General features: G+C 50.7%; 6 protein-coding genes across 6 annotated transcripts; 3 read left to right on the top strand and 3 right to left on the bottom strand.

Annotated features, from left to right (window-relative positions):
- Nucleotides 1-215: 215 nt before the first annotated feature.
- Nucleotides 216-1,028, top strand: BDV14DRAFT_72182 (uncharacterized protein). Its single transcript, XM_073777375.1, has one exon. The coding sequence runs from the start codon at nt 409-411 to the stop codon at nt 925-927; it is 519 nt and encodes a 172-aa protein (XP_073627741.1). The 5' UTR covers nt 216-408; the 3' UTR covers nt 928-1,028.
- A 2,027-nt stretch (nt 1,029-3,055) lies between these two features.
- Nucleotides 3,056-5,018, top strand: dspC (dual specificity phosphatase YVH1). Its single transcript, XM_073768864.1, has 5 exons — nt 3,056-3,255; nt 3,323-3,544; nt 3,659-4,009; nt 4,066-4,467; nt 4,528-5,018. Exons 1-5 carry the CDS (start codon nt 3,212-3,214, stop codon nt 4,550-4,552), a joined length of 1,044 nt encoding a protein of 347 aa, XP_073627742.1. The 5' UTR covers nt 3,056-3,211; the 3' UTR covers nt 4,553-5,018.
- Nucleotides 5,019-9,111: 4,093 nt separating this feature from the next.
- On the bottom strand, nt 9,112-10,168 carry BDV14DRAFT_72200 (AAA-ATPase Vps4-associated 1 family protein). Its single transcript, XM_073777376.1, has 4 exons — nt 9,982-10,168; nt 9,641-9,901; nt 9,495-9,571; nt 9,112-9,367 (listed from the first exon to the last, which is right to left on the bottom strand). The coding sequence occupies exons 1-4, from the start codon at nt 10,096-10,098 to the stop codon at nt 9,253-9,255; spliced, it is 570 nt and encodes a 189-aa protein (XP_073627743.1). The 5' UTR covers nt 10,099-10,168; the 3' UTR covers nt 9,112-9,252.
- Nucleotides 10,169-10,326: 158 nt separating this feature from the next.
- On the bottom strand, nt 10,327-12,274 carry BDV14DRAFT_72236 (putative acyl-CoA thioester hydrolase). Its single transcript, XM_073777377.1, has 5 exons — nt 11,770-12,274; nt 11,643-11,707; nt 11,297-11,593; nt 11,068-11,249; nt 10,327-11,020 (listed from the first exon to the last, which is right to left on the bottom strand). The coding sequence occupies exons 1-5, from the start codon at nt 12,064-12,066 to the stop codon at nt 10,458-10,460; spliced, it is 1,404 nt and encodes a 467-aa protein (XP_073627744.1). The 5' UTR covers nt 12,067-12,274; the 3' UTR covers nt 10,327-10,457.
- Nucleotides 12,275-12,781: 507 nt separating this feature from the next.
- BDV14DRAFT_72291 (L-lactate dehydrogenase) lies at nt 12,782-14,484 on the top strand. The gene is made up of 3 exons (XM_073777378.1): nt 12,782-13,026; nt 13,095-14,198; nt 14,265-14,484. Exons 1-3 carry the CDS (start codon nt 12,912-12,914, stop codon nt 14,309-14,311), a joined length of 1,266 nt encoding a protein of 421 aa, XP_073627745.1. The 5' UTR covers nt 12,782-12,911; the 3' UTR covers nt 14,312-14,484.
- BDV14DRAFT_72292 (pepsin-like aspartic protease) lies at nt 14,485-16,563 on the bottom strand. Its single transcript, XM_073777379.1, has one exon. The coding sequence runs from the start codon at nt 16,172-16,174 to the stop codon at nt 14,657-14,659; it is 1,518 nt and encodes a 505-aa protein (XP_073627746.1). The 5' UTR covers nt 16,175-16,563; the 3' UTR covers nt 14,485-14,656.
- Nucleotides 16,564-17,866: the final 1,303 nt, after the last annotated feature.

Genomic DNA, 17,866 nt, shown 5'->3' on the forward strand with positions numbered 1-17,866 from the left:
ATGGTTGTACAATTCTCTTCATGCCATGTAGCTCACAAGGCAGAGACAAGCAGACAACGTGGGAGCTGCGAAAAACCTCGATTTTGAGGCTTCGGGCCACATACTGCTAGCCCTAGCAGAGACAGATGTCGCCATCAGCCTTACTCTGCCTTACAGAGGCCGACGCCACAAATTGTGCTGTTTGAGTTGGATTTCGATATCCAGATCGCGAGCGGTGAGCTGCACGGTTGCACTAGACGGGTGGGCTCCATCAACGAGGCAGTGCTGACTGCTGGCTGCTGTTTTGTCTCTGATTGGGCCTTTGTTGACTCCATATTCCACAGGTATCCATGCTCCAGGTTGAGGAGCTTTTCTCATACATACTCCAGAGAGAGGAGTTCTTCTGGCAGAATAACCCCCAAATCTTAAATGAATCTCCGACGCCTATTGATCTTTAGGCAATGGAGAACTGCACCTTATTATCAAAAATATCTCGTACTGCGTCTTCAGTGGCCGCATATCCGCTGCCCAAGGGTCCGATTCATGTCTGCGGAGTACAACAACAACAACAGTCTCATGTTGCACTCACTCAGAGACAGGTCAATTAACGCGTTCCCGGATCAAGGGCAAGAGGATCCATGGAAAACTTTGGTCGGAGCCTTCACTTTCTTTCTCATCCGCGAGACCCGGTCAGTAAGGATGAATAGATGTGTATCAGTCCCAACCTTACAAGCAGCTCACATATTTTGTGGTTCTGCGGCGCCATACCAGAGAAGGAAGCAGCTTAAGGGGTGGAAATGGAATTTCCTGAGAAATCTGGGAGCTGTAAGAGATAAAGATCCACAGATGGCCGAAGTGGATGAAGCAAGATCACTGCAATGTGGTTGTGGTTGTGGTGGCCACTGCCAGTCGGCTGCCGTCGTACCACTCCGCTTCTTTTCGAGATGACGACAACCCGGAGCCTTCTCGGAGATCAGAATCAACTTATGATCGTTTCTGCTGCATACTCCATATTTGTCAGATAGGGGCAAAAAAAAAAAAAAAAAAAAAAAAAAAAAAGCTCATTCCCAGCCTGATGTGCGTGGGAGAAGAGATGCCAAATGACAGCAATGTGGCAGTGCATGTATCTAGAGGGCTTGGTGGAGCCGCTAGTCGTCGCAACGAGGCCAGTCTCTGCTGTTCTGCCTTCTGGGCAGGTGGGGCTCAGGCATTTAAGTCCAGGAGGAGAAGCGCTTCGCTTTCCCGAGGCCTTGGAAGCTTGTATCCAGCCAGTGAGCGACCGAGTCCTAAAACCCTGAATCGACGTACACCGCGTAATTTTCGTACACCCAGCGCTGCACCCGTTTTTTTGAGGGACGCACAACCCACATTTTCACCATCGTATAGCATTTTATTGACCCCCAGCTTCATGATTCAGAATTCGATGTGCCAAGATCGAGGCTTGCGTCTGCCATCTGTTCGTCTCGGCCTCGCACTTTTGAGCTGACGCGCCCTTCACCAGGGGGGGATCGAAGGAGCATCCACAGGGGAGGGAGGCAATCCAGTTAATCGCAGAGCTCGGCGGGCTCTTTATGTCCGTGAGGCAAAATGTGGTACCAGAACCGTTTCCAGGTTAACTATTGGTTCCTCTGCAGGCGACGATGATTTCACAGGATGACCCTCGCCGCTGGCCCAGGACTGCCGTAAGCTGAGCTCGACTCACCGGTGCGCCGGGGGCTCGTGGAGGAGTTGTTGTTGAACCATCGTACAGAGTACTCCTATCATAGTAGTAGCCTGCCGAGACTATAGGCTTACGGTTCGAGAGCACCAGAAACCAAGTTACTTGCAGGGGTCATCAATTGTCAGCACCAGGGCAGTTCTAAAAGAGGAGAAAAAGCAATGCGATAGCTCGGTGCTATTGGTACTTTACCTCAAGCAAGGTTTGCCGCTACTTCGGGCTTCCACCAAAACGCCGTCAGCCTTAATGGGCTGCAGAGGGTTCCGTGCACCGCGTAGATTATTGGCTGCTGTCAAATCGCACTTTGTGACCGAATACTGGGTGGAGAAACCTGTAGCTCAACCACGGCTCGCTTGCCACGCTGAAGCCAGACGGTCGCAGTATGCTGTGCACATCATCGCCTGATGCTGGCGATACGATGTGTACTTCGTATACGGAAACCAAGCATTATTTACCTCGTACTAAACTTAGCGTTTTGTTGCCGACCAAAGGTACCGAAACTTTCTTGGCCGCAAGCTATATGGTCTTAGCGTAAGGAAGCGCGCTCAATTGTACTCCATCTGGTGTAGGCTATCTGTGCAGTATCTGCAATGTCGCTGCTGCCAGGCAGGCTTGATGAACACAATTCCGGGTACACGTATAGAGATGACGACGCTATGATAAGGTGTCGATGATCAAGCAGCATCTGACGCTTTCTAGGTCCAACCGGAGGAGATGAAGTCGCACAGACTCATGCCTTTCCGCAATAAGTCCGAATTTGAAACAGCTTCTGAAGTCTTGGCAGGCAAGGGAGTGCCAATCACGGTTGAAACGTATCATGGCCAGCCTTCCTGCAGGGCATGCAGCAGCAGCTTTCTTGATTGTTAGACAGTTGATGACGGGACCCGCGGGACCACCCTGCTCAGATGTCCGAAGATTTTCCTGCAGGATGCCCGAGTGTTTCGAGCGATGACTCGCTAACGCTAGCGCAGTAGTGCCAATGTGCAACTGTTGATACCAAAACTTGATCTTGTCATTCAGGGTGCACCCATCGTATACGAGGTATGGGTCACTGAACTGCCGATATCCGCATGGGTCCCAAGCTTTGGGTCCTTGATTTCCCTGTAGCTGTCGGCAAATGAAACGTGGAGCGATGTCAGCGACCTAGCATGTCAGCATTGAGCAAGTAGCAAGCACGCCGAGCGGCCGATATCGAGCAAGCTCTCTCAGACTTGTGCAGAATTGGCTCGTACTGTTTCCTGTAAACAGAAAGGAACCACTCAATGCGGGGTACGATCACGGGACATGAGCCCTTGCCCCTACCCTAGGCCCTACCCTTCCTGTTTGAGAAGACTTATCCCTCCGGCTTGGCAGAGACTGAACAACTTCAATGATCGCCGACGTTGACAATCGTGACTCAAGATTTTTGTTCTGTTAGTTCTTGTATCAGCATCAGCCAGCAATCAGTAACCGATACTATACCTGTTCTATATCTAGTTATTCTTACATTTTTGGCCGCGCTCATCGATTTGCGCGATGGCTATGAACAAGGTACCCGGCCATGACATCTACATCGGAGGGTGGGTACTATCCAAACATGCATACTATATCAGGTCCAGGAAGCATGGTGTTAATATTTATTTGAAGCATATTCGCGCTCAAGAACAAGGCTGCATTGAGCAGAGCAAATATCACGCATATTCTTTCGGTGCTGCGACTACAGCCATCAGATGAGACTTTCCAAGACTACCAGCATCACCGTATCGAGGTCGATGATCTCGAGGATGAGAACCTTCTCGAGCATTTCCCGTCTGCCATCAAATTCATACAGTCTGCTTTGGATTCGGGTGGAAGTGTGCTAGTCCATTGGTATTGCCTTCCCTTTTCCGTTTTACAATGCACCTCGCTCCTTCTAGTCGTCGAGCATACGTGCTTGCCCATTCATCCCATACTACCTTTCCCTTCAGGCACTGACAGTGGCAGCGCAATGGGGAAATCCCGCTCTGCGACTATCTGTATAGCATACCTCCTCCATCACCAACGGAGCGCGCTTACCCCGCAGTCTGCTCTAGCTCTCCTCAGGGAATCTCGACCGCTTTGTGAGCCAAACTCTGGGTTTATGGAGCAACTTGTTGCCTATCATGATATGGGTTGCCCCGATGATGTTATTTCCCACCCGATCTACAGCCGTTGGTTGTATCGCCGCGAAGTTGAGGAGAGCGTGGCCTGTGGGCGTGCTCCTGAAGCAGAATCCATTCTTTTCGAAGATGAACAACCGCAGCAACGTTTAGATCCCTCTAGTTCCACAGCAGAGATCAAATGTCGAAAGTGCAGGTCAGCCAGCTATTCTCAAAATCTACCAACGCAATCACTCTACTAACCATATATAGACGTAAACTGGCGGTCGCGTCGTTTATCGTCCCACATGGAGCTCATGGTAACGACAGAGCTACAATTTCGTCCGAATGCGCTCACATATTTCTGAGTCCGCTGACTTGGATGCGGCCGAGTCTTTTCCCCAATACACCTGAGGGCCCACCTCTGTCAGGTCGTCTGACATGCCCCAATGCCTCATGTGGTTCCAACATTGGAAAGTTTGCGTGGCAGGGGATGAAATGCAGCTGTAATGACTGGGTTGTCCCTGCAATCGGCCTTGCGAAGGCAAGAGTGGACATTTCAGAACCAGTCACCATCCGACGCGGCCCTGGAATCCTACCTTCCGGGATTCGTCTACCACCTAACATGAGACCCAATGATGGACAGGATACTGCTGCCAAGGCTGAAACCCAAAGGTATCGTACATCACCCTCAAATCTCTGACTCACGGAGAATGCTAATTTGATGGCTGCTAGGGAACCTTCAAAAGGCAGCCTCTGATCGGCGAAGCCTAACGAGCAACTACTCTATCCACTCTGATGGTTCAAGCACGGTGCATCAGGGAATGATCGTTGACAGGCCACCGAATGCTTTGTCCGACGCGGAAGATTGAGGCTCCAGCTTTCCGTATGGTTGGAGTGATCCAGCGAATGTCACCAACCCCCACGAACCCAACCACATACGTCACGTGGCTTACGATCGTCAATGTCACTTACGGAATGAAGGTAACGCCACGATCCATTTATCAAGCCCAGAAACATGAAAGAGCCGATCTCGATACGGACCCTTGCGTGAGCAGGAGACTGAGGCGAGTAGAAGCGAAAGCCTGGACGTTAGACCCTATGCGAGAGTTGATTGGCGTCGATTCGCTGGCGTCGCGGAAGCGCAGATCCAATCAGCAGATCGTCAACGACCCTTCTTCACATCGCAGAGTTGGAGGCGCCACTTGGTACCCGAGATCATAGACCTAAGCAACTTTTACGAATGAATACAATCTCAATCTGTCTACTTCGCCAAATAGACAAGCAAGGCAGAGGTCTTCTTGGGCTGCCAATGCCATATTGAAAGTCAAAACCTGAAACCAGAGCATACGGAGTAACCCCACACCCGTTCCACGAGGCCGGCGCCCCACCTGACTAAGCCAGCTAGCCAATCGTCCGGCATGCCTTGTCAGGAACCCGACCACGGCCAGAGTCAGCGACTTAGCGAGCCATCCATTCGGAGGATCTGCAGCATGGGCGGATCGGAGCGGGATAACAATAATCAGACGCTGGAGACTCCGTAAGGGCCTAGCCTGGATCACTAGCGTCGGGAAGGGGGCTGTGCAAACTGCTCTTACGCAACGCCCGTCCACGGCAGCCACTCAGAGTCCAGCTGTGACATGCTCCCTGTCTCTGTATTTCGTCAACCGTCGTATTTTTCACTTCCCAATACGCCATCCCCGTCGCTCGTGGCAATCTGGGCTGCAGCTGATACGGGCGAATCTCGAACTGCCCACGCCTATTGCAGCCGCCACTCTAAGAATATCAAGCTGCATTCCATCACAATGTCTCAAAAGAGCTTCGAATCTCGGTGCAGGGTCTCAATGCAAGCAACGCAAGCATGATTAGACCCTTGGCGGTCTTGTGTGCATCTCCAATCTCTCCAATGCGAAGTATACCAACAATCTGGCCCTTCAACCTACGGCGTTCACCCTGCCATTGCCAGGCGAAAGTAGAGTATACTTTTGCTTTGAAATGTGAAGATGGCTAATTTAAGTCATCTGTCCTATTGAGCCTGGGCTAGGTTAGGCTATTGTTGAGCTACTGTAAGTCTTTTTGGTTCACTTCAACTCTACTCTTGAATTACTAGCTGTCTTTGAATCTGCCTGAAGCCCAAGTATGCTGTTACCTAATCTAATAATAGGCAGGCCCAACATCCATCGACATCAACTCAGTTCACTATTGCCATTGATTGACGGTTACCTAGCCAGGCTGTTTCTACCAGTCCAGTGGACGACTTCGTGGATGTCTAGGTCGACAAGGATGTCGCCGTCACCCTCGCTTCTTTCATTGTCAAGACAACTGGAACAATTGAAGGGCAAATCCGGGCTCAAAGATTGATGGAGCCTAGCACTGCCTCAATTCTTGATTATAAAAGCCAAGATTTCAGGGTCCGGCCAGGGTCTGCTTCTGCAGGGCTCAACCTGGTAGGGAACGCTGAATGTTGCTGCCTGGGCATCGATTAGTTTCCTTCGATTGCTTACCATGGATTGACAACAACGTCGAGTGATGTGAGACATTGATAGAATGCTATACTTGGACGTCTATGCATGCATATCCATACACCAACGCAGATGTCTATGTTTGGCAGATACGGATCGGGCAGCTGGTGTGACGAAAGCCGACGTCAAGCCGCTCTGGACTACTTCCAAACTTGCCGAGCTGCCCTACGAAACACTCAGCACATCACTGAGGAGATTGGTGGCCTATTGAAAACCTTGCAAACAGCATTGATTTATGTCGAGCATGAATCAGTGGCACCCTTGAACTCGAGCTCATGATAATGAAGCTCCTACTATCTCTAGCCCGAAGATCATAAACATCTACTACGTTGTAGTAGTATTGGAGTGTTTCACACGTTCTCTCGCCGTCACCGCTCACGTCCCTACATACATATTCTGCCCTACACACTTACAACCCAAAACGGAAATAAGTACGAGGTGCACAGCAAGTGCCCACTCGTACCTGTGCGATCTTCTCAAGCCAAGGCATCTTGACCTACAACGCAGATCAGGCGCTTGGTATACCCGCAAACGTGGTATGCCTCTCTATGTCGGTTTTACTAATTAAACTCCCTTTACCAAATCCGACTACCCTATACGAGGCCATCCGAGCTCTGAATTGACTTCAGTCACCGCGCCGCAACGCAAGGCACAGCGGAGTCCGGATTCCAATGTGGCGGCTCAGAATACTTTCAGCTTATTGTCTCAGTTCCATCCCTTCCTTGCGAGGCAGATACAACCTTCATAAGTTGTGAATCGTGTGGACTAGACAATAGCAGCTATCCCTCTGCAGATCCGACTCAAAACAGGCTTGGAATACGAGGTCCGGTCCCGCAGAGACAGAGTCCAAGCTTTCCCTTTCTCGTCGGGCGTCAACATTGGTGTCACTGTTTATCGACATCAAGATCAACACCAACGTCAGCGGTCTATCCCACCATTCTAAACCTAAAGTGGATGATGCTATCGCAAGTTCGTATAAGTATTAGGTGCCTAGCCTTGCAAAGCGGATCCTCGGATCGTGCAGTAATTGGCCATTGGTACCTAACTCCTGAAGCTGACACTGACATACCGGAGCTGGGACTTGGGATTGTCGCTGAGGAGAGGGGCATCGCGCGGTCTGTATGAATTGGACTATGGAATTGGATGGGCATAGCTTTTGAAGATCTGTCGATCACGCTGTAGGCTGACAATGATGACGATGACAGTGACGCCCTAGCCCGCGTGTCCCTGTGCCGCATTTCTATAGTAGGAAGTAGATACGAGTCACATTGGCCCTATGGGTCCTCTTGCGAGTCGTGATGGGTACGTACGTACAGCCCTGACTCGGAAAACGGAAGCCCGCTGCGGCGTGGATCTTTGAGAAAGCCCACTAGGGCTGAGCAGAATACGGACATGGTTCGTGAGGATCGGGATTTAGGAACAGGATGAGGCGCAAGCCTCAGCCCCAGCCTTAGATACAGGCTACAGCCGACCCAGTGTGTGACGCTGCGACGCTGCTGCTGACGTCCCGTTTTGCAACTTTTCAAGGCACAAATCAGCCATGGAACATAGCTCGTAAGTAAGTATGAAATAACAGAAGAACTTAATACTTAATACTTGATACATTAGATTGCTGGATAAACTAAGGCGTAAGGCGTAGCTGGTAAAGCCCAGCCTGAGTTCGAGGACAACTTCCGCGCTCCGATCCGCCCGTCTGAGACTAGCGCTTACATTCCTCAGGCAGGCAGGCCAGGCAGCCCTGTGCCCTGCTAGACGCTTGTGACCATTTCAGGCAACATTGAGCGAATACGCTGAGACTGGCTGATTCTTCGGGATTTTCTAGGTTCTGGTGCAGTGCTGCGGTGTAGTGCAGTGCAGTTATGGCGATGCGAAGCGATGCGCCGCTGACGCTCCGCTGCCGATGCGGCGTAAACTGTATGACGTGAGGGCGGGGCCGGAAGGGAGTAAAGAGTTAGGTAGAAGACTCCATAGTAGACTTAGCAGCCGTAGAAGAATACTGTACATAGCGATGTCGCCTTGTCGGCCTTGGCACAGTTCGAATCCGGAATCAGCGTCAGAAGAGGATTGCAATCCTACTCTCTTAGTGCTGACGCAACGCCTTGTCTCGCAGGTTGGCCGTGAGTGAAGTTTGACTCTGACCGCGGTCGAGCAGATTCTGACTGGATCTGATCATCAACTAGGATAAGCTAGTCGTGAGCTGACGTTCTGACTTGTTCTTCGTGGATTCGCAAGGAGGTCAGTGCTTATGCTCTAAGCTCAGCTCCAACTCCTCCAGCCCCATCTCACTCTCAAATGCAGCGCAGCGCCGCACCGCGCCGCCGATGATGGCTTGTCCTTGCGGCGGCGTCGTGTTGACTAGCCCTGAAGAGTAACCGGCTTTCTGGGCTGTTGGAGGCCTAAGGCTTGAGAGGGTTGAGGGCGTCAGAAGCAGTATGGGAATCTGAGTCAAAGTAACAATGGAATATATTAGGCAAGGCTGACGGTGCAGCACAGCATTGCAGCGAGCCTGAACTGTAACTGAGCATGATCGTCTGACGCGGACGTTTCTTGCGAGAGGACGGCTTCCCTTCCCTAGCTTCGTACATCCTATGACATGAACCTAGCCCTATCATATCGTACCAGTGCTGAACGGAGGTGGGATTTGCGGCAGGCAGCATGTTACACAGTAACTACCTGCTGTGCCGATCTTAAAACAAGCCCTACCCCAAAAACATCCTTACCCTAGACTGACGGCTGGCGCGGAATTCCGTCGTCTTTGGCCGCGTTTGACCACAAACGCAGGGACACCCCATTCATCAGATCCGCTCACCGCTCAAACACATTATTTCAAGGGCACGAGACGAGGTATAGGCAGTCAGATACCAAAGTCAGGCCACGACTCCAACCCCGCTTGGGCAGAGGTAAGCCAGGCTCGTGCATGGTTTTATTGATTTAGAATTCACAGGCCCCCGGACGGAGCGGACGGGAAGAACGATGGATCTTGAAGTCGTTGACGGTTCCTCTTGGCGGCTTCCATGTTACGCATTCTGTCGATGCGCATTTGGTAAAAGTTTCTAAGCGATGCATGTCAGTTCCGTAAGGCAAGACATGGCAAGTTAAGGCAGCCCATCCCCCCGTTCCCCTCCCGCTAGTAACAATAGGAAAATTTGGCTCGAATGAGAGAAGAGGGATTTTACATACTTATGCAGAGAGAAGATACGAGGCCCGTCATCCGTCGGCGTACCCGTCGTGGTGCTTTGATTCTTGATAGCATCGATCTGGTGTCAACTGTTAGTAAACTCATCAAAGCCACTGCTCTGTAAACGTCTCAAAAGGGAAAGACAGACCTTATCGTCTCGCTCTTTCTCATCACTTTTGTCGGTATCAGTCTTCTTGTCGTCTGATTCTTTCTCTTGGTCCTTGTCCTTGGATTCCTCCTTCTTTTTCTCTTTCTTGCGCTTCTGTTTTGCTTCGTACTCTTTCGTGACGTTTTCGATCTCCTTTGCCATGGCCTCTTCCTTCCTCTTAGCCTCCTCTGCTTCTGTATCAATGATAGGCGAACAGAAGTGGCGGTCTTTTAAATGGACCGGGCAGACGTAAAAGAAGTCCTATGTATTGTTAGACAAGACAGTGCTCCTAACAAATCCACTTTGTTCATTAAAAAAGACGTAGAGCATTGGGTATGTACCTTATTATTCGGTGTGATCAGAACGTTACTTGATGGTTTGTGGCAGATCAGACAGGCCTTCGCAGCTGTGTCTGCTACGCGGCGCAGATGCCAGGTGTTGGGGAGAGTTGTTGCCATTTTGGATGTGCTTGTGAAAGTAAACGCCGTAGTCTATGGTCTTGTCTATATGGGAGCACGAGAAATGGGTTGGAAGGCGTGATAGAAGTTGTGGAGCTAGATAGTGGAGGAGTGTTGTTGTGCGGAGAAAACACGTGACTGTACTTTGTATAGGTCCCGTGTGGTAGATGAAGGCACTAGACTCCCTCGAATACTATATACTGAAAGGTATCCTGAAGACTAGTCTTGGCTAGATTGAGAATGGGAGACGAAGAAACAGTGTTTTGGGCCGGATGATGTAGGCTTTGCGTTTTCTCTAACAGTATGAGAAGAAAAACTGACTATTTCCAAAACTTATATACAACATATCTTAGACCAATCTACTCAGTGACACTATCCAGACTCCTCAGAGCACTCTTCACCCTATTCGGCATAAGATCATCCGTGTTCTTCGCACGCCTCCTCGCGTCGGTCCAGACCATGTACTCGCCATAACTCCTCGGCATGACATGCACATCGCCCTCCACCAAGAATGTATAGTTGAACATGCCCGTTGCCTTCTTCGTCCCATGCTCGACATCACGGACCTTGGTGTCAACGCGCACCTGAATCTTTGTGTACTTGCTGTCGCTGCTTCCTCCAGCTACACCCTCAAGTTCACCTTCCAGAGGCTCGGTGTAGGCCACTGTTGCGCGGAGGTAGAGCACGCTGCCTACGGGGACAGGGTTCTCAAATGTACTCGGGTCAAGCGAGATGAAGTTTGGTCTGGCGTGGGAGAAGGATGCCGCGCAGCAGAAAGCCAGCTCGAATGATTGCTTTAGCAGATAACCGCCGAAGATCATAAAGTTGTGGCGGTTGCGGTCGGCGGGCTGCATTATTTGGGCGGATTTGAGGACTGTTGTGCTCATGTCTTGGGTGTTTCGGGGTCTTTCTTCGGGGTTTCCTAGGTTGCATTAGTTAACTGGCAGATGAATGGGAGGGCCGACGTACTCAGATAGGACATCTCCTTTGTCCAAAGTGAGTGGAGGAGGTTGCTCTCCTCTGCATCAGGGGATGTTTCGAGAAGGCTTCGTTTTCGGAGGGCTTTCTTAGCCTGGTAGTTTTGTTCGCCTTTCTTGAAGAGCGCGCGTTCTTCTTCCGTCTCTAGCAGGAGAGGCGCAACGTTTGCCGGCCTGTCAAGTCAGTATCTACCGTAAATGAAGTCGATGGCTAAACTTACGTCTTCGTCGCTGGATCAAGCGACACCATCGTAAAGGCACATGTAATCAATACATCCTCCGGCTTTGCTTGCTCGCCAGCGGCAGGAACCTTTGCGACCTGCAATGAAACCTCCATACTAGATCGACCAGTTGCGTATGTAACCTGCCCGCTCAGCTCGAGGTCACAGATTTCCATCAGCGGATGCTCAATGGTAATCCGGTCCACGGCCGCAGTGACGGTTGTTACAGAGTCACCGGTGTGTCTGTAGGCAATGACACCAGCGAGAGCATCAAGGTCCATAAGAAGGGATCCCAGTCTGTTGCACAGTTAGCAAGGGACTCAGACCCAGAAGAATAGGTCCATACCTAATATGTCCAGAAGCATTGAGGTAGGTATCGAGGAGCCATTTATCCTGGGCTAGCGGTAGAATCTGTCATCTTTTAGTCACCATGTCCATCATTTTCATCAGGACACTCTGCATAATCCACTTACAGCACTATAGTAGCTATCCGCCATCTTCTTTGGTGTCACATCCGGCTTCGCACGGGGAGTCTCAGGCTGGCCCGGTTGCGCGGTCTCACGGCTCTTATTCAGCGCCTCAACCCACGGTGTCTTAACGCGCATGGGCATCCATGTTGGTCTGAATGCCTCTGCTGATTGCGTAGACTGGAACTCTCGGCATTGCAGTAGACATTGCGATGGGACAGCGCGACATTCAACACCACGGCTGCTCTTTGCGAGACGGGTAGATTGACGCGCGATAGAGCGTCTTGTACTTTGGCTGAACATGTTGTCTAACTAGAGATGCATCCAATATTGTATAAAGTGACCTTAGTAATTGGAATGGAGTAAGTTAGTTGTAATTGGAGAGCTGCAGGGACGAAGTACTAAGAGAAGATCGCGTTCGGCATCGGACTCGGCTTCGTCCCGGAACAAGTCGGGCCCGACTAAGCTTTGTCCCGTTGCTCTGCTTATTCTACACCTCTACTCTATGCTATCAGACAGCTTCTGGCTCTTCAATAGTATTCCGGCTTCTAGAGTTCCAGGAGGCTCTGCGCCGTGAATGAGACAGAGCACAAAGTACGCAAGGAGCTCAATCAATGACGTCATAATTTACCCAGACTAACACCACACGAGTTACCAGCAACAGCTCTCCAGAATTCACTTTGAAGTTATTCTCTCGGTCGAATATGCACACCTCAGAAGATGACCATAGGGCTCCAGCTAAACATAGCTTATCAAAGCTCCGACCAATTCATCACCGAATCAGGAACAGTTCAGCAGTTGTGGGTGCGTCAAAATGAAGTCATCCAGCCGGCTATCCGAGAACAGCCCATGCCATCCTCCGGTTGCCGGAGTGTGTTTGCATCTTGAGCTTTGCATGCACCTCGTCCGAGAGAGTTCGTCCGATAGTCTACCATTATCTCTGATCTAAAGTATTATTAGATCTTGTGACTCGTGGAAAGGCAACTACATACCGCGTCTCTCTCGTCCGAGAGAGCTATATCAGCCGTCGTCTTATATCTATACAACTCGTTCCGAGTCTTGGATTTGGGTTATATTAGACTGCAACTGTTCGCATTTGAATCAAATCATCACCTCCAAGAACCCAGCTATATATCCGATCGATCAAAATGAGCGACCCTCACAACCCCAACATCGAACAGCGCACAACCCCCCAATGGGCCCTCTACCAGCGTGAAAACTTCTGGAAGCTCAATGAGGGCAAGACGGCGCCTTTCAACACCGGTACGCCTCTTACCTACCTCCCCATTTCAATTCATACCGAGCAAGCCTAACCAAAGTGAACTGAATAGACCCCATAAAACTCGAACAAAAAGCCAACGAAACCCTAAGCAAAGGCGGCTGGCTCTACGCCTCCTCCAACGCCGGACTCAGCACAACACACCTCGCAAACAGACAAGCCTTCTTCCGGCACCGCATAATCCCAAACCAACTAGTCGACACAAACCTCCGCGACACATCAACGCGCATCTTCGGCCACCGCGCCTCAGCACCAATCGGCTTCGCGCCCATAGGCATCAACAAAATCTACCACCCCTCCGCTGAACTCGCCGTCGCCAAAGTCGCAGGCGAACTAGGCCTCCCCTACTGCCTCTCAACAGCAGGAAGCACGCCCATTGAAAAAGTCGGCGAGGCGAACGGCGCCAACGCAACGAGGTTCTACCAATTGTACATGCCGCACGACGACGAATTGACCATCTCGCTCCTTAAACGCGCGCACGAGTCGGGATTCACAGCATGCATTCTAACGACTGATACATGGCAATTAGGATGGCGACACGACGACATCGCAGCCTCAAACTACGCCTTCTACCGCGGGACCGGCGCAGACTTAGGCCTCTCAGACCCGGTCTTCCAAAAACGGTGCAAGGAGGAAGGCATCGATATCGAGAAGGACCCCATCACTGCATCGACAAAATGGATCGATTCCATCTGGCACGGCCGCGCCTGGTCCTGGGAGAAAATCCCCTGGCTCATGAAGACCTGGAAAGAGATTTCTGGCGATAAACCATTCATCATAAAGGGCATCCAGTCTGTCCCCGACGCCCGAAAATGCGTCGAGTACGGCGTCGACGGGATCGTGGTCTCAAATCACGCAGGAAGGCAAGTCGATGGCGCAATTGCATCGCTCGACGCGCTCGAGAATATCGTCAATGCAGTCGGGGACAAGATATACATCATGTACGACTCTGGCGTGCGGGGCGCAAGTGACGTCGGTAAAGCTTTAGCGTTGGGCGCGAAATTTGTATTTGTAGGCCGGCTATGGATTTGGGGACTTAGTATTATGGGTGAGGAGGGGGTTAGGCATGTTATGAAGGGGTTATTGGCGGACTTTGATATCTTGATGGCTGTGGGGGGGTTTAAGGGTGTGGAGGAGTTTAGGAAGGATTGTCTTGGTAAGTCACCCTTTTTGCATGGTGGAGTGGGCGTGAGCATTGGTGCTAATGTTTCTTGCGATGCAGAGTCTTATCCGAAGAGTTATACTTATATACCTGATCGGGTACTGTGATTGTTTTCGTTCCCAGCGGGATGATAGATACCAATGCATAAGAACAAATTACGATGTTAATGTCAAGTTGAAGATGATTGGGATAGGAGGTAGATGGTTTGATAGATATCCAATAACTTATATTCTCGCTAATCTTAACTTGAACTTGAACATAGTCAACATAGAACAATCCCATGAACATGAATCAACATGCTATCTTGTTTTTGTTTTGTGTAATTACAATGAATATGATATGGATATGTATGCAGCGAGTGTATGTGGTCTGTGTATGTGTATGTGTATGTGTCGAACGAGGGTAAGGGTATATGCATCCCGCATCTATAACAAATCAGGGGAAAGCGCTATCTAAGTATGATACAAGAAGTGAAAGAGAAAGAGGCCTGCGATGGCAGGAACGAAGACACTGGGGATGTTGAAGGTGGTCATTCCGGCGCCGGTGAACGTTGATCCCGTCTCGGTGGGATTAGACGGGTCAGAGGAGTCTGTTGAGGAGCCTGAGCCGGATCCAGAGCCTGAAGTTGAGCCAGATCCTGAGCTCGAGCTGAATGTGTCCGTCGGCGAGGCAGCGGTCGCCGTTGTGGTTGTTCCCGGGGAGGGCGAATCAGGCAACTGAGCGAATCCAATTTGGTCGTTGTCGAAGTCAAAGACACTGTAGACATTTTTGAGGAATGTATCGCCCAATATCATGGTTTCGTCGCCGAAGACAGCTTGCGCAATGAGGGTTGACACGCAGCCACCACCCGATTGCAGTTCATCACCGACGTAGTCCTTCGGGGACATGGTATAGTCGACACCCGAGAAAGTGAATTTTACGGCGGCCTTGGAGTCGCAGGGAACTTGGTAGTTCTCGTCGGAGAGCTTGCTGGAGCCAGGGATGTTCTTGTGGATTGTTTCGGCATCGGCCGGTGGAATAAGACTGTAGGAAGTGCCTGTGTCGATGATGGCGAACCTGTTCTTGAGGTTGCAGGCTTTGCCGTTGACGTTTACGTCGTCGAGTGGGATGGACCAGTGGATGCTGTCTTCTCTCACCTTGGTGTAGGCGATGTCGCCTTTGTACTTTGTCTTGTCGACACTGCCGAAGGATACGGTGCCGTCGCGTTCGCCGTCTGAGTTGCGGGAGAGGTGGAAGGCGACGATGTTCTGCTTGAGGTCTTCCTGCTCGGTGACAAGGTCCATGAATGCTCGTCTTCCGCCGAGAGATGTATCGTTTGAGCGGCCGAGACCGAGAATTCCGTCAATGGGGTAGTCTCTGAAGTCGTCCGTCGCGCTGTCCGCCAATCCAAAAGTCATTTCCACATTGATATCGGCGATGGTGAGGTGATCCTTGACGAGGTCCCCGCTGACCTTTCCAGACCCGTATCCGACCTCGAACGTTTCCGTTGTCCTCACAACGGTCGAGGACGTGTTGTCGCCAAACGAATTGTGCATGAGACAGGGCTCGGCCGTGCAGTTCGCACCAAACAACCACGTATTCGCACCACCAGTATCCAACATCATCCACACCGGCTGCCCCGGAGTCCCAACATTCACCGTCGCAAAGTACGAGTAGTCCATGCCATCCTGGTGCAGGGCGACGGTATTTGGCTCCGTGGGCTTGTCGGCGAGCACAACCTTGTAGACATTATCGCGGCGGACGTGGGTGCTAAGACCGACGCTCAGCAGACTATCATCCGGGTCGACAGATTCCTCTACTTCATCATGCGGCGCGTCGCCAGACAACTTCTTCACCGGTACAAATCGACGGTCTAGACTGACATCGGCGGAGACGTGGGGGAGGGTCCTGACTTTAAAGGCGTACGGGATGAAGGCTTCGGCGCCGGCGGAGAGGTAGGCTGCAGAGAGGAGACATTGTGAGAGACGCATGATCCGGCACGGATCTAATAGAGCTGGAGGAGTTGGAGAACTGGCGAAATCATTTAGTTCTGCAGACTAAAGTGGTCGTTGATGCCGTAGAACTGGTGGAGTAGGTAGGTAGAGGAGGTCGAAGGGTAGTAAAGTAGTAGGGATAGGGCCGATTAAAAATTAAAATGCAAATGCAAACAAAGGAGTGTGAATATTGAACTATGCACAGTTCAATGACGATATAAAAATAGGACTTAAGGAAAGACAGTTGCGAGAGCGAGGGCGAGGGCGCTGGCTACAAGGGTCTTGAGAACCAAACCAAACGACAAGATGCAAGCAAACCAAGGGTAGACACAGCAGCAAGCGTCTTCCTCGACCAAACTGAAAGAAACAAACGCAATGGATATTAAGAACGAGTGGAACAAGAGGGGGAGGAGGTAAGGATGTCGAGGATAACCTCCATGGTACAACAGGGGAAGAAAGAGGCAGTCGCACAAGTCAACGACAACGACTCAAGGACTGCAGCTCAGGCCGTGATACAACCTTGGAAGAAAGGTTATGCCCTGCAGAAGCGGAAAGGCGCGAGGCAGCAGTGAACCCTGAGTGGCCGGTCATTTCTTAGCTCTCGAACGGAGTCTGGATCTTCGGTGCATCGGCCTCTTTTCAGCGCTTGGGTGGGGGTATGAACCCCTGAATGCCTTATCACATTTGGAATTGTGGCTGTTGTGGGACTGTGGCGAGAGCAGATGTCAATAAGAGAACTCCTGAAAAGGATCAAAATTGATTGAAAAGAGGAAATTAGTTGTCAGTAACTTGGTAAGTAAGGAGAGCATCAGCAAAGACCACCAGTTTGTGGCCTGTTTCAGCTAAATGTCGCGCAAGAACTGTTCGACTCCAAGTCTCACTCCAAGAAGTCCAAGTGCATCCGCCCCACAGCAGTAGCTTTGCCACCGGGCCCAGACTTGAGTCCATCGAGCCCCGTTTGCAATGGAGTTTATGATGCGTTCACTCCAGAGCTGGAACTTGCGCGGATGATCGCTATTTAGCTATCTTTAGCTGCTTGTGCTTATTTACTAACTGTGTAAATGTGTATACTTATGAACGGCCAATGTTGATGCTGGAAATTGAGTTAGGTTCGACATCTGCGAGTTTCTTTGAGCTTGAGCTGGCCTCGTGCTGGGAAACTCAATGTTGGTATCTGAGTTTGTGACACTACGGGTAGCAATCTTAAGCGACCTGATTTCTTCTGCGGTTATTGGTCACAATAAAATTGGGTTGAAAAGTAGCTGTCGTCAATCTATATTTTTGCCATCAACAGTCACGATTTCTCTATCGTAGAGCACAGCACCATAAATAGAACTCAAAGCCTAATACCTTATACTGTCCTTCAAGTGAAAATGTAGATGTTATCCACAACTTTTGATTATTAGGCAGTAGTACTCACATGCTAAGCTCATGCTCACTGTCGTTGTCGGCATATACCGGACTCGAACAGTACGTGGCATATACCTGTGCGCCGTAGTCTATGAGCAACACATCCATTCTGACATCATAAAGCCCTACTATACAAGCCTCGTCCCGAGATTCACCCCCTTATAGCTTAACCCGACCTCAACCCTCCCAAGGCTCGGCTAGAGGGAAGTCTCGAGCCATGAGAACCTTCATGTGGGGTTGGTGAGCTCCAGCTCCGATATACTCCGACTCCGGGGTCCC

The sequence above is a fragment of the Aspergillus stella-maris genome (assembly GCF_047715825.1).
Source record: "Aspergillus stella-maris strain CBS 113639 unplaced genomic scaffold BDV14scaffold_30, whole genome shotgun sequence".
Classification (NCBI taxonomy): domain Eukaryota; kingdom Fungi; phylum Ascomycota; class Eurotiomycetes; order Eurotiales; family Aspergillaceae; genus Aspergillus; species Aspergillus stella-maris.